The sequence below is a fragment of the Cherax quadricarinatus genome, chromosome 77 (assembly GCF_038502225.1).
Source record: "Cherax quadricarinatus isolate ZL_2023a chromosome 77, ASM3850222v1, whole genome shotgun sequence".
In the NCBI taxonomy this organism is placed as follows: domain Eukaryota; kingdom Metazoa; phylum Arthropoda; class Malacostraca; order Decapoda; family Parastacidae; genus Cherax; species Cherax quadricarinatus.
This window is the reverse complement of record NC_091368.1, coordinates 17,282,749-17,295,606: the sequence shown is the minus strand read 5'-3', so window position 1 is coordinate 17,295,606 and position 12,858 is coordinate 17,282,749. Positions and strand designations below refer to the sequence as shown.

At 40.7% G+C, this 12,858-nt stretch overlaps 1 protein-coding gene across 1 annotated transcript in view; it reads left to right on the top strand.

The window, feature by feature from the left end:
• LOC128702059 (probable glutamate receptor) overlaps positions 1-12,858 on the top strand; it is a 107,123-nt gene that overhangs the window by 93,608 nt on the left and 657 nt on the right. The window contains exon 10 of the mRNA XM_070101504.1: positions 7,713-7,812. Within this exon, the coding sequence (XP_069957605.1) occupies positions 7,713-7,812 (100 nt within the window). The remainder of the gene's footprint in view (positions 1-7,712; positions 7,813-12,858) is intronic.

Sequence of the window (12,858 nt, the reverse complement as noted above, 5' to 3'; positions counted from 1 at the left end):
ACCCAGGGCAACATGGGTTTAGAACAGGTCGCTCCTGTCTGTCTCAACTATTGGATCACTACGACAAGGTCCTAAATGCACTAGAAGACAAAAAGAATGCAGATGTAATATATACAGACTTTGCAAAAGCCTTCGACAAGTGTGACCATGGCGTAATAGCGCACAAAATGCGTGCTAAAGGGATAATAGGAAAAGTCGGTCGATGGATCTATGATTTCCTCACTAACAGAACACAGAGAGTAGTCGTCATTAGAGTAAAGTCCGAGGCAGCTACGGTGAAAAGCTCTGTTCCACAAGGCACAGTACTCGCTCCCATCTTGTTCCTCATCCTCATATCCGACATAGACAAGGATGTCAGCCTCAGCACCGTGTCTTCCTTTGCAGATGACACCCGAATCTGCATGACAGTGTCTTCCATTGCAGACACTGCAAGGCTCCAGGCGGACATCAACCAAATCTTTCAGTGGGCTGCAGAAAACAATATGAAGTTCAACGATGAGAAATTTCAATTACTCAGATATGGTAAACACGAGGAAATTAAATCTTCATCAGAGTACAAAACAAATTCTGGCCACAAAGTAGAGCGAAACACCAACGTCAAAGACCTGGGCGTGATCATGTCGGAGGATCTCACCTTCAAGGACCATAGCATTGTATCAATCGCATCTTCTAGAAAAATGACAGGATGGATAATGAGAACCTTCAAAACTAGGGAGGCCAAGCCCATGATGACACTCTTCAGGTCACTTGTTCTATCTAGGCTGGAATATTGCTGCACACTAACAGCACCTTTCAAGGCAGGTGAAATTGCTGACCTAGAAAATGTACAGAGAACCTTCACGGTGCGCATAACGGAGATAAAACACCTCAATTACTGGGAGCGCTTGAGGTTCCTAAACCTGTATTCCCTGGAACGCAGGCGGGAGAGATACATGATTATATACACCTGGAAAATCCTAGAGGGACTAGTACCGAACTTGCATACGAAAATCACTCACTACGAAAGCAAAAGACTTGGCAGACGATGCACCATCCCCCCAATGAAAAGCAGGGGTGTCACTAGCACGTTAAGAGACCATACAATAAGTGTCAGGGGCCCGAGACTGTTCAACTGCCTCCCAGCATACATAAGGGGGATTACCAACAGACCCCTGGCAGTCTTCAAGCTGGCACTGGACAAGCACCTAAAGTCGGTTCCTGACCAGCCGGGTTGTGGCTCGTACGTTGGTTTGCGTGCAGCCAGCAGCAGCAGCCTGGTTGATCAAGCTCTGATCCACCAGGAGGCCTGGTCACACACTGGGCCGTGGGGGCGTTGACCCCCGGAACTCTCTCCAGGTAAACTCCAGGTAAACTCACCTAAATGTGGTTGCAGAGGGTGATACATAGCTCCTGGCCCCGCCTCTTCACTAGTCGCTACTAGGACCACTCTCTTCCTGCTCCGTGAGCTTTATCATTCATCTTCTCAAAACTATGGATGGGTTCTGCCTCCACTACATCACTTTAGAGACTATTACATTTCCTGACAACTCTGTGACTGAAGAAATGCTTCCTAACAACCCTTTGACTCATCTGAGTCTTAATCATCCAAATGTGACACTTTGTTGCTGTGTCCCATCTCTGGAAAATCCTGTTCCTGTCCACCTTGTCAATTCCTCGCAGTATTTTGTATGTCGTTATCATGTTTCCCCTAACCCTCCTGTCCTCCAGTGTCGTCAGGCCAATTTCCTCTAACCTTTCATTATGGGATATTCCCCTTAGCTCTGGAACTAGTCATGTTGCAAGCCTTTGCACTTTCTCTAATTTCTTGACGTACTTGACCAGGAGTGGTCAATATTCCAGTATGGGCCTGACGTACACGGTGGACAAAGTCTTGAAGGATTCCTTGCTGACGTATCGGAACGCTATTTTCGGGTTTGCCAGGCACCCATATGCTGTAGCAGTTATTTGGTTGATGTGCGCCTCAGGAGATGTGCTCGGTATTATACTCACTCCAAGATCCTTTTCCTTGAGTGAGGTTTGCAGTCTTTGTCCACCTAGCCTATACTCTGTCTGCGGTCTTCTTTGCCCTTCCCCACTCTCCATGACTTTGCATTAGGCGGCATTAAACTCAAGGAGCCACTTGCTGGACCAGGCTTGCAGCCTGTCCAGGTCTCTTTGTAGTCCTCCCTGATCTTCATCAGATTTAATTCTCTTCATTAACTTCACGTCATCTAAAAACAGGGAAATTTCTGAGTCTATTCCCTCGATCATGTCATTCACATATACGAAAAAACAGCACTGGTCCAAGGACTGACTTCTGTGGAACCCCGCTCGTCACAGGCGACCACTCTGACACCTCGTCACGTACCATGAATCGTTGTAGCCTCGCGGTCAAGCATTCCCTGATCCCTTGCAGTGCCCTTCTGGTTAGGCCTGCCTGGCCTGACAGCTTTTGCACTAATCTCTTCTTGCAGTCCAAGAAAATGCAATCTACCCACCCCACTCTCTCTCACGTCTCACTTCCTTTACCTTGTCATAAAATTCCAGTTGGTTCGTGACACAGGATTTTCTTTCTCGGAATCCGTGCTGGTTGTCGTCTATAAGCTAGTTCAGTTCTAGGTGTTCCACCACTCTCCTCCTGATAATCTTCTCAATGACTTTGCATATTATATACTTCATTGACACTGGTCTGTAGTTTAGTGCCTCGTTTCTGTCTCATTTCTTAAAAATGGGGACTACATTTGTCGTTTTCCACAGTTTAGGTAGTTGTTCAGTTTCAAGGAATGTGTTGAAAATTGTTGTTAGTGGCACACACAGCATCTCTGCTCCCTCTCTAAGGACCCATGGAGAGATGTCTGGTCCCACTGCCTTTGAAATATCAGGTTCACTTAGCAGCTTCTTCATCTCCTTGTCTGCTGTGTGTATTTCATTCAACACATGTTGGTATAACCCTTGCTGGCGTACATCCCTAGTCAGACTTCCCGGAGTCCTTTCTGTCTCCACTGTAAATACTTCTTTAAATCTCAAATTCAGCTCCTCACATTCTTCTTGGTCGTTTCTTGTGAGCTCCCCATCTTTTTTCCTCAGTCTGATGACCTGGTCCTTGATTGTTGTCTTCCTCTTGATGTGGCTATACAACAGCTTCAGGTCAGACATGGCTTTCGATGCCATGTTGTTTTTGTACTGTCGCTGAGCCTCCCTCCTTATCTGTACATACTCGTTTCTGGCTCTTCGACTAATCTCTTTATTTTCCTGGGTCCTCTGTCTTCTGTACTTTTTCCATTCTTTGGTGTGCTTAGTTCTCGAATCCCTACACCTTTGGGCAAACCAGTGGCTCGTTCTGGTCATCCCATTATTGTCGTTGCCATTGGGAACAAACCTCTCCTCTGCGTGTTTGTGTATTTGTATGTGTGTGTGTGTGTGTGTGTGTGTGTGTGTGCGTGTTTTTTTGTTTTTTTGTGTGTGTGTGTGTACTCACCTATTTGTGCACACCTATTTGTCGTTGCAGGAGTCGAGTCATAGCTCCTGGCTCTGCCTCTTCACTGATCGCTACTGTGTTCTCTCTGTCCTTGCTCCATGTGTGTATGTGTGTGTGGGGGCGAAGGGAAGGAGGGGAGAGAGAGAGAGAGAGAGAGAGAGAGAGAGAGAGAGAGAGAGAGAGAGAGAGAGAGAGAGAGAGAGAGAGAGAGAGAGAGAGAGAGAGAGAGAGAGAGAGAGACAGAGAGAGAGAGACAGAGAGACAGAGAGAGAGACAGAGAGAGAGACAGAGAGACAGAGAGACAGAGAGAGAGAGACAGAGAGAGAGAGGGAGGGAGAGAGGGAGGGAGGGAGGGAGGGAAAGAGAATGGCGATGTATGAGAGATGGGGAGGGGGAGGGGGGAATAAAGGGAGGGAGGGAGAGAGAGGGGAATGCAGGGAGGGAGAGAGAAGGGGATAGGGAAAGAGAAGGGAAGAGAAAGAGAGGGAGAGAAGGTCTATCAGCATCCTGTCGGCCAACATTAGTGGTTTCATTACTAATGTTGGAGAGCTCACACACAGTTTTGTGAACACTCGACGTCCCGACATGATAGCTGTTGTTGAAACATGTTTGGACGACAGGACTCCCTAAAATTTTGCAAGAATTGCTGGCTACACCTCATGGATGAGAAGAGACAGGCAAGGGCAAGGAGGAGGTGTTGCTGTGTGGTTCTCTAAAAGTGTACATGCCCAGAACATTGATGTTGCCATCCCTACTTATCTTGAAATGATGTTCTTCAAGCTATGCATAAACACTAGTACCTCTGTACTAGCATGTGCAATGTACAGACCTCAGTGGCAACATGCAGACCCCCATCAACTTCCTAATGGAAAATGTGGACTCCCTTCTGCTACAACACAACTGTCAACATATAATTGTTGGTGACCTCAACCAAGACCTTATATAGAGGGACTCTGATGACCTTCTTGCAGTATTTGACATAAGTGATCTGGCAGAAGGTATAGTCACTTGTCAACCCCTCGGCTACGTTGGATCATCTGACCACAAGGCTATTTTTACGACACTTAAGATACCAACAGAACGAGGTGAGGAGTCCACACGCACAACCTGGCTAAGGTAAAGAGGCAATTGGCCAGCCGTTTGCTCTGATCTCACCACCACCAATTGGAATGCTCTTCTCCAAGGGGATGTTGACAACCAAGCGAAAGCCTTCACTGGACACATCCTTAATCTACAACAAGAACACATCCCTCACCGGCAATATGTGACGAAGCCTACAGATCAGCCTTGGTTTGGCTTTTGTTGTAGAGAGGCTGCTACTGCTAAATACAAGGCATGGCGAAGGTATAAGAGACATCCTACCACCTATAACAGGAACTTGCACAGGCAAGCCTGTAGGCATATGGGTGACGTTCAAAGGTGGGCCATCACTAAATGGGAGGTGGACACAAAAAGAAAGCTAGCATCAGGTAGAGTAGGTTCCAAAGCCTAGTGGTCGCTGGTCAAAGACGGGCAAGGTTATTTGCCTGATGAACTCATTCCACTCTAAATCGACAGGATGGGACCACCTCTACTAGTAGTCAAGAGAAAACGGACCTCTTTGCTGAACACTTTGCAACCAAAATGCAAGTTCCTGATCCAGCAAGGGACCCTCCTTGGATAGCTGCAAGAACTGTGTCAAAACTGTCAGTGGTGACAATAAGGCGCATTTCTTTCTTAAAGATGCATTTCTTTCTTAAATCGCTTGACCAAGAAAAGGCTGTGGGCCCAGACAAGTTGAGCCCAAGATTGCTGAGAAGATGTGCAGACCACTAGCAGCACCTCTAATTCGCACCTTTCAGCTCTGCCTAGTACAGTGTGTATGGCCTTCTCTGAGGAAAGAGGAAAATGTAGGTCCTGTTCACAAAAAGAAGAGCAGAGCAGAAATCAGCAACTACAGACCAGTGTCACTCCTGTCAATCACTGGCAAGATCCTTGAGACAATAATCTCAAGACAAATGACAGAGTTTTTTGACTACCACTCACTACTTTGTGACCGTCAATATTGCTTCAGGAAAGGGTATTCTACTGCTGATCTGTTGTTAAACCTCTCCACTAAGTGCACCAGTCACTGGATGAATCCAAAGTCAGCTGTGTGGTAGCACTGGACATTGCTGGTGCTTTCGACCGGGTGTGGAGCCAGGGCCTCTTAGGAAAACTGCAAGCTCTGGGAATTGCAGGCTCTACGCTATGTCTCCTCAGTGACTACCTTCATGGCAGAACTCTAAGGGTAGTTCTCAATGGAACGGAATCAGCAAGACATCCTACTGGGGCAAGTGTTCCACAAGGAAGTGTGCTGGGACCTTTGTTATGGAATGTCTACTTCAATGACCTTCTTCATCTCATTCCAGAATCGCATGCATGCATATGCAGACAACGTACAGTGACACTCTCTTATCCATGAGAAGAAATGCCAGCTGCTCTAAGCTAGCTAAGAGCTATATCAGCTTGGGAAAATAGATGGCAAGTAACATTTGCACCTGAGAAAACACAAATGATCATGGTCTCTAGGCACCATGATGGTAATGCCGAGGCAGTAGTAAGGATGAATGGGAGGGTGTTGGCACCTGGGGAAGAAGTTATCCTTGGGGTGAAATTTGACTCCAAACTGACCACGAAGAACCACTTTGTAAATTTTGCAAACAAAGCAGCCAGGAAGCTTACAGCACTTCGCCGTATCTCGCATCTGCTTGACAGTAAGGGGTTGCAAGATTCTGTACAAGGCACAAGTACACTCACACCTTGAGTATGCTCCACTTTCTTGGTTTGCCTGCCCCCCTCTCATCTGCGACTGCTTAACAGAGTAGAGAACAGAGCAAGACGTCTCATCTCTCGCCTTGACCAATCCTAGATAGATCTGTCACTTCAGCAGAGCCTTCAACACAGGAGGGATGTGGGTGGCCTTACTGTTATGTACAAGGCCAATATTGTCAAAGTACCACTCTTGGATCCACTTCGAGGCGAGCGTGAAGCAAGCTTCTATACCACAAGACTGGCAGAAAGCAGCAACTTCACTCTGGCTGTACATTTCTCCAGAACATCACTCCATCTCATCATATTAATCCCCAGGATGACTCGAGTCTGAAACACGTTCGTGCAGCATTATGATGTCAACGAGATAAAGTCAGTTGATCAGATGAAAATGCTGGCCCACAGATGGCTCTAACTTCATCCTGTTCCCTACTTGTATGTCTCATGACAATAAAAATGCTTTCAAATGCAGGTAACAGCTCTTAGCTTGACAATAAAGTTAGGAATCCTTAACCTGTAAATAGCTTGTCAATAAAGCTAGGGATCCTTAACCTAACCTTGTCAAACCCTGTGTAAAAAAAAGGAGGGGTTGGGAAAAACGGGGAAAGAGAGAGAGAGAGGAACAGGGAGGGAGAGAGGGGAGAGTGAGGGAGAGAGAGACAGGGAGAAAGAGAGAGAGAGAGAGAGAGAGAGAGAGAGAGAGAGAGAGAGAGAGAGAGAGAGAGAGAGAGAGAGAGAGAGAGAGAGAGAGAGAGAGAGAGAGAGGAGAGTGAGGAAGAGAGTGTGTCGGAATATTTGTATGGGTTTATGTGAGTGTGTGAAAAGTAGTGGGTGGGGTTGTGGGAGTGTTTGTTTGGGTATGTTATGGTGTGTGAGTGTGAGTGTGTATGCACGGTTCACGTGTTACACGTGTTGCTGCTGTGTTTCTCTGACCTGACCTGACCCAGCAACCTTCCACTATTTTGTACCTTCTATGCTTATTCTTCTTCCAGATAAGTGTCCTAATTGACACCTATCTGCCGCCCCGGTTTCTGTTTTAAATTACCAATTACTGTTCATTATTGAGTACTTATTATCCTATTCCTGGAACTCACACCTGACTCCCCAAAACCAAGCATAGGTGAATACTTGCGACACAGCCTCTAGATTATTTAGCTCTTTGTGATGTCCTGGCGTAGTACCTCCAAGCCAGTTTCTTCATTTATATAATTAATTCCTATTTACTGTGCGTTATTCACTGGTTATACAATGCTTTCGCTTTATCATTCTTGGGAGACACATGTGGCAAGACCGCCTATACCACACTAGGCCTGCCGTCTCTGTCTTACGTCACCAATATCACTTTTAGGATCACTTATAAAATTGCATCTCTCACCACACTTATGAGGGTGTGTGTCTGTATGTTCGTTTGCATGTGTAAGGTTTCAGCTTTAGAAACTATGTTTACATAGTAGATATTTTTCAGGTCAGTGTTATTTTTACGAGTCCAGAGAAGAGTTTCTGAAGATAATGTTTGCAATGATCGGGCCAAAGGACAGCCCACTCGTGCCAGCTCTAAATAAGAGGTAAAAATTATCTGTTCTAACTTTTTGATCGTAAGTAGACTTTTTTTGAATAGTAAATATTCATATAAAACACTTACTTAATTTTCAAAATACATTCTGCAGTGTTTTATTTTTTAAGATACAGTTCATAATTCACAGTATTCCGAAAGTATGAGAATTTTTGGTAATATAAGGGATTTCATCATGACATGAAATTACTGAGGAATAATGCTCATGATAATAAAAGGATGTGAATCAACAGCATTGATCCCTTATACCAAACAAGTAAGAAAACAAACTCGTAAAGCCACCAGGAACATAAGAATAACTCCAGAGAGAACTGATTTCTGAGGAGAGACTGAAGGAAATTAACCTTATCAGTTACCTTGAAAAAGTCATTGATGATAAAGGACAAAATTAAGACAGACAAAAAAAAGAGTGTATAATATGGATGAAGTAATAAATATATATGAAATGCCACAGCCAGTAACAAAGAAATAAATAATACACAAATAACCCGCACATAGAAGAAAGGAGTTTACGACGACGTTTCGGTCCGACTTGGACCATTTACAAAGTCACACTAAGTTAGTATCTAATAGACTTAAAGTGAACAGCGAGGATAAGTGGTCACACACACACACAGTAGCGACCAGTGAAGAGGCGGGGCCAGGAGCTATGAATCGACCCCTGCAACCACAACTAGGTGAATATATATGTATATATATATATATATATATATATATATATATGTATATATATATATATATATATATATATATATATATATATATATATATATATATATATATATATATATATATATATATATATATATATATATATATATATATATATATATATATATATATATATATATATATATATATATATATATATATATATATATATATATATATATATATATATATGCATGCAATAAGATCACAGTAAACAGGTAATTTTAGAATATGCAAAACAACCACTGAGAAAGAATAGAGAAATTCCAAGCGCTTTCTTGACTACTCACATTATCAAGGAACAATGAAAGTAAAGCATCAAAGGAGAGTATATAAAGGGGTAGCCCACACCTCGCTATCAGATCCCAAAACACCTGACGCGAGACAGCAGGCCCGCCGGCCGAACTAGACAGGTCCTTCACACTACTCACCAACAAACTATTCTACCCAAGAAATAAGAAATTTAAAAAATTATTTGTCTAATGTATTATTAAATTCTTCCCAAATTCTATTAATTATAAATGGATCTAATTTATACAAACCAAAGGAAATATTCATATTATTGTCAAAACTGCTTTTTATGAAACAAGATTCAATTACATTCCTGTCGACCATGGACTTGCTTCATACTACTTTCTCAACTTTTTGAAAATCAATTGGATGGTTAAAATCTCTTACATGAATAAATAGAGCATTGGAATCTTGTCCAGTTCTAATGCTATATTTATTTTGTTTTAATCTTAGTTCGAGATTTTTACCAGTTTGACCGTAATAAACTTTATCGCAAATTTTACAAGGAATCTTATAGACACATCCATCAGCATTTTGGGGGGAATTCTTTATCAAAAGTTTTTTTACTGTATCAAGATTTTTGAATACAACTTTAATATTAAAAGTCTTAAGAAGAGAAGGCATATCAACCAAGTTTTCATGGTAAGGGAGAACCAACATATTTTTAGTTGAATAAGGCTGGTTGCCCCTTTTTGGATTATAAAAAGTGTTCCTAGCAACTTTAAAAGATTTATCAATTACATTTCTTGGGTATTTCAAATCATTACCTATTTCATAAATTTTGGATATTTCCTCATCTATGAACTCTGGACTACAAATTCGTATTATTAAGGTATATAGACGGGCTGGTTATAAATGATCATAATTTTTAAAGGGGTGGACCGGTAAGCCAGCGGAAGGCCTCGGTCAGATGACCAAAAGCTCCAAAGGCGGGTCATCATCTGACTAAGACCCGCGTCAGGAAACATTTGTCCTGTTTCCTGACGAACCTTACCTAACCTAACCTACAAATTCGTAAAGCTCTCAAAAACATTGATGAGAAAACAGACAGTTTAACTCTGTCTTGATGGAAAGAATAATAGTGGACATAGGAACAGTTATTTGTAGGTTTTCTGTAAATTTTAAATTTGAATTCATTATTACCTTTAATAATTAAAACATCTAGAAAAGGCAATGAGTTATTTTCTTCAAATTCAACAGTAAAATTTATAGAATGGGCTAAGCTATTTAATTTGCCAAGGAAATGGTGTATATCTACATTTTTGGGCATAAGACACAAAATATCATCAACATATCTGAACCATCTAGCTTGGAACTTCTTTTTTCTTTCACAGTGTTTGTTTTGCATATATATATATATATATATATATATATATATATATATATATATATATATATATATATATATATATATATATATATATATATATATATATATATATATATATATATATATATATATATATATATATATATATATATATATATATATATATATATATATATATATATATATATATATATATATATATATATATATATATATATATATATATATATATATATATATATATATATATATATATATATATATATATATATATATATATATATATATATATATATATATATATATATATATATATATATATATATATATATATATATATATACACACACACATATATATATATATATATATATATATATATATATATATATATATATATATATATATATATACATACATGTAGATACGTAAGACACATATACAACAGATACATATCTGTATTCCGAAATGTTATGCCTACTCAGTAGGCTTTTTCAGTGGAATACAGATGAGGCAGCAGAAGCATACTGCAACACAGTGATTCCCTGGTACGGAAATCAACAGCTTTCTTGCCTGACCACTAATTACGAGGGAGAAAAGTTGGATTTGATAGAGACCTGTGCAGTAGGTTGATTATAGTGTCTCTCCAATATTACCCTCTTTCTGCCACTAGTGGGCCACGCCTCATCTGTCTTCATTTAGACTCCATGACGTGGCCTCAATAAGGAATTTTACCTCAGACCTAGAGACTGTTGACTGGCCTACATATCGACAACACTCTAATTGCCAGACATAATGAGGGCAAATTCCTTGGCCTATACCTCGACAATAACCTAAATTTCAGCACCCATATCCAACACATAACAAAAAATGTGTCCAAAACGGTGGGAATCCTCTCCAAGACACGATACTACGTGCCGCAAGCTGCCCTTCTCACACTATTCCATACACTTATATATCCATACCTCACCTATGCTATCTGTGCTTGGGGTTCAACTGTAGCAACACACCTAAAGCCAATAATAACCCAACAAAAAGCCGCAGTAAGAATAATCACTAAATCCCATCCCTGGCAACACCCCCCCCCTCCCACACTCTTCATAGATCTAAACTTACTCCCTGTTCAGAGCATCCACACTTACTACTGTGCAATCTATATATACAGGACCTTAAATTCCAGTATTAACCTTGACCTAAAACGCTTTCTTGATAGTTGTGACAGGATCCACAGGCATAACACCAGACACACACATCTCTATGGCATTCCCCGTGTCCGACTAAACCTTTACAAAAATTCAATGTATTTCAAAGGACCTAAAATCTGGAACACCCTACCTGAAAACTCTAGAACTGCAGACACACTCATCACTTTCAAAACTACATTTAGAAAACATCTTATCTCCCTGATACACCCCGACAACTAACTACATGATAACCACCTGGTGGTTCACAATTACACTCACTCACCCACTGACTATAAACACAGAAATACTAATCTTAATCTTAAAATAATGTATCCTAACTAGTCATAAGTTTTCCTATGATACTCCAATATAGACACTTTGTATTGTGCTAAAACAAAAGCATTCACATTGCTAAACTCACAAATTATAATGTAGTCACCTAGCCTTAATACCATAATCTGTAAGGATTTAATGTTAAGAATTAATCTAAGTCTGCCCGAAATGCCTAGCCATGCTAGGTGTCCTAGTGGCCCCCCTCTGTAATTAGTATTTTATAACATGTAAACCACACAATATCCAAATCCTGTAAACTCCACATTGTAACCCTTATAGAGAATAAACTTGATTTGATTTGATTTGATTTGATTTGATTTCAAGATTTTCTGAACTTCACTTTCGGCAGTATATACAGTATATCTCCTGTTGCTTCACCTTCATATTGTTCCAAGACTATGGAACAGAGCTCTTATCCAGGATGAGGTACTGACCAACTGAGAAATTCTTCTACGAGGGTGATGGACTGATTACGTCGTCTCTATGTCTCTACTACTTATGCTGCCTCCTCTGTAGAGGAGGCAGCAGAAATAGTGGAGAAACCTACTGTGTAGGCGCAGCGTTTTGCAGAAATGATATCTAAGTGTTGCACATGTGTCTTAATTGTCAACAAACATATAGGTAAGCACATACCCACACAAAGTGCAATACTGTCACAGTTATTCAGTACATTTGCTGAATAACTGTGACAGTATTGTCCTTACTTCAATGATTCATTCATAGACGATACACGGATTACACCTTCCAGAGAATATTCGAGTATGTTTTGAAACTATGGAAAATCCTGGATCCATAAAGAATGGGCTGCAAGGAAAGACTAAAGAAAGAAAACTTTACAGCTAACAAAGTGGAAAATGCTGTGGAAAAAATCATTGCAATGCACTAGATCATGCATGTTTCAACCAATAGGACAAGCGCATTCATAAATTAACAAACGATCTTTGGGGTTCTCGTCAGTCACTTTTTCTTAAACTGAGGTAATTAAGAAGTGGAAAGATCTGGTAGTATTTTTAGAACAGTTTTTCGAGAGGGTATGATTCGCCCGACGTGACCATTCTTGAGGGTTCAAGGAGTGGTGGTGATTACTGAGAGTCGACTCACTCCATAACAAACATGTTAGTTATTACATACACAGTAATACTGCAGAATATATTTTCAATTTTACTCCAAAAAATGTTTCTGGATCCTC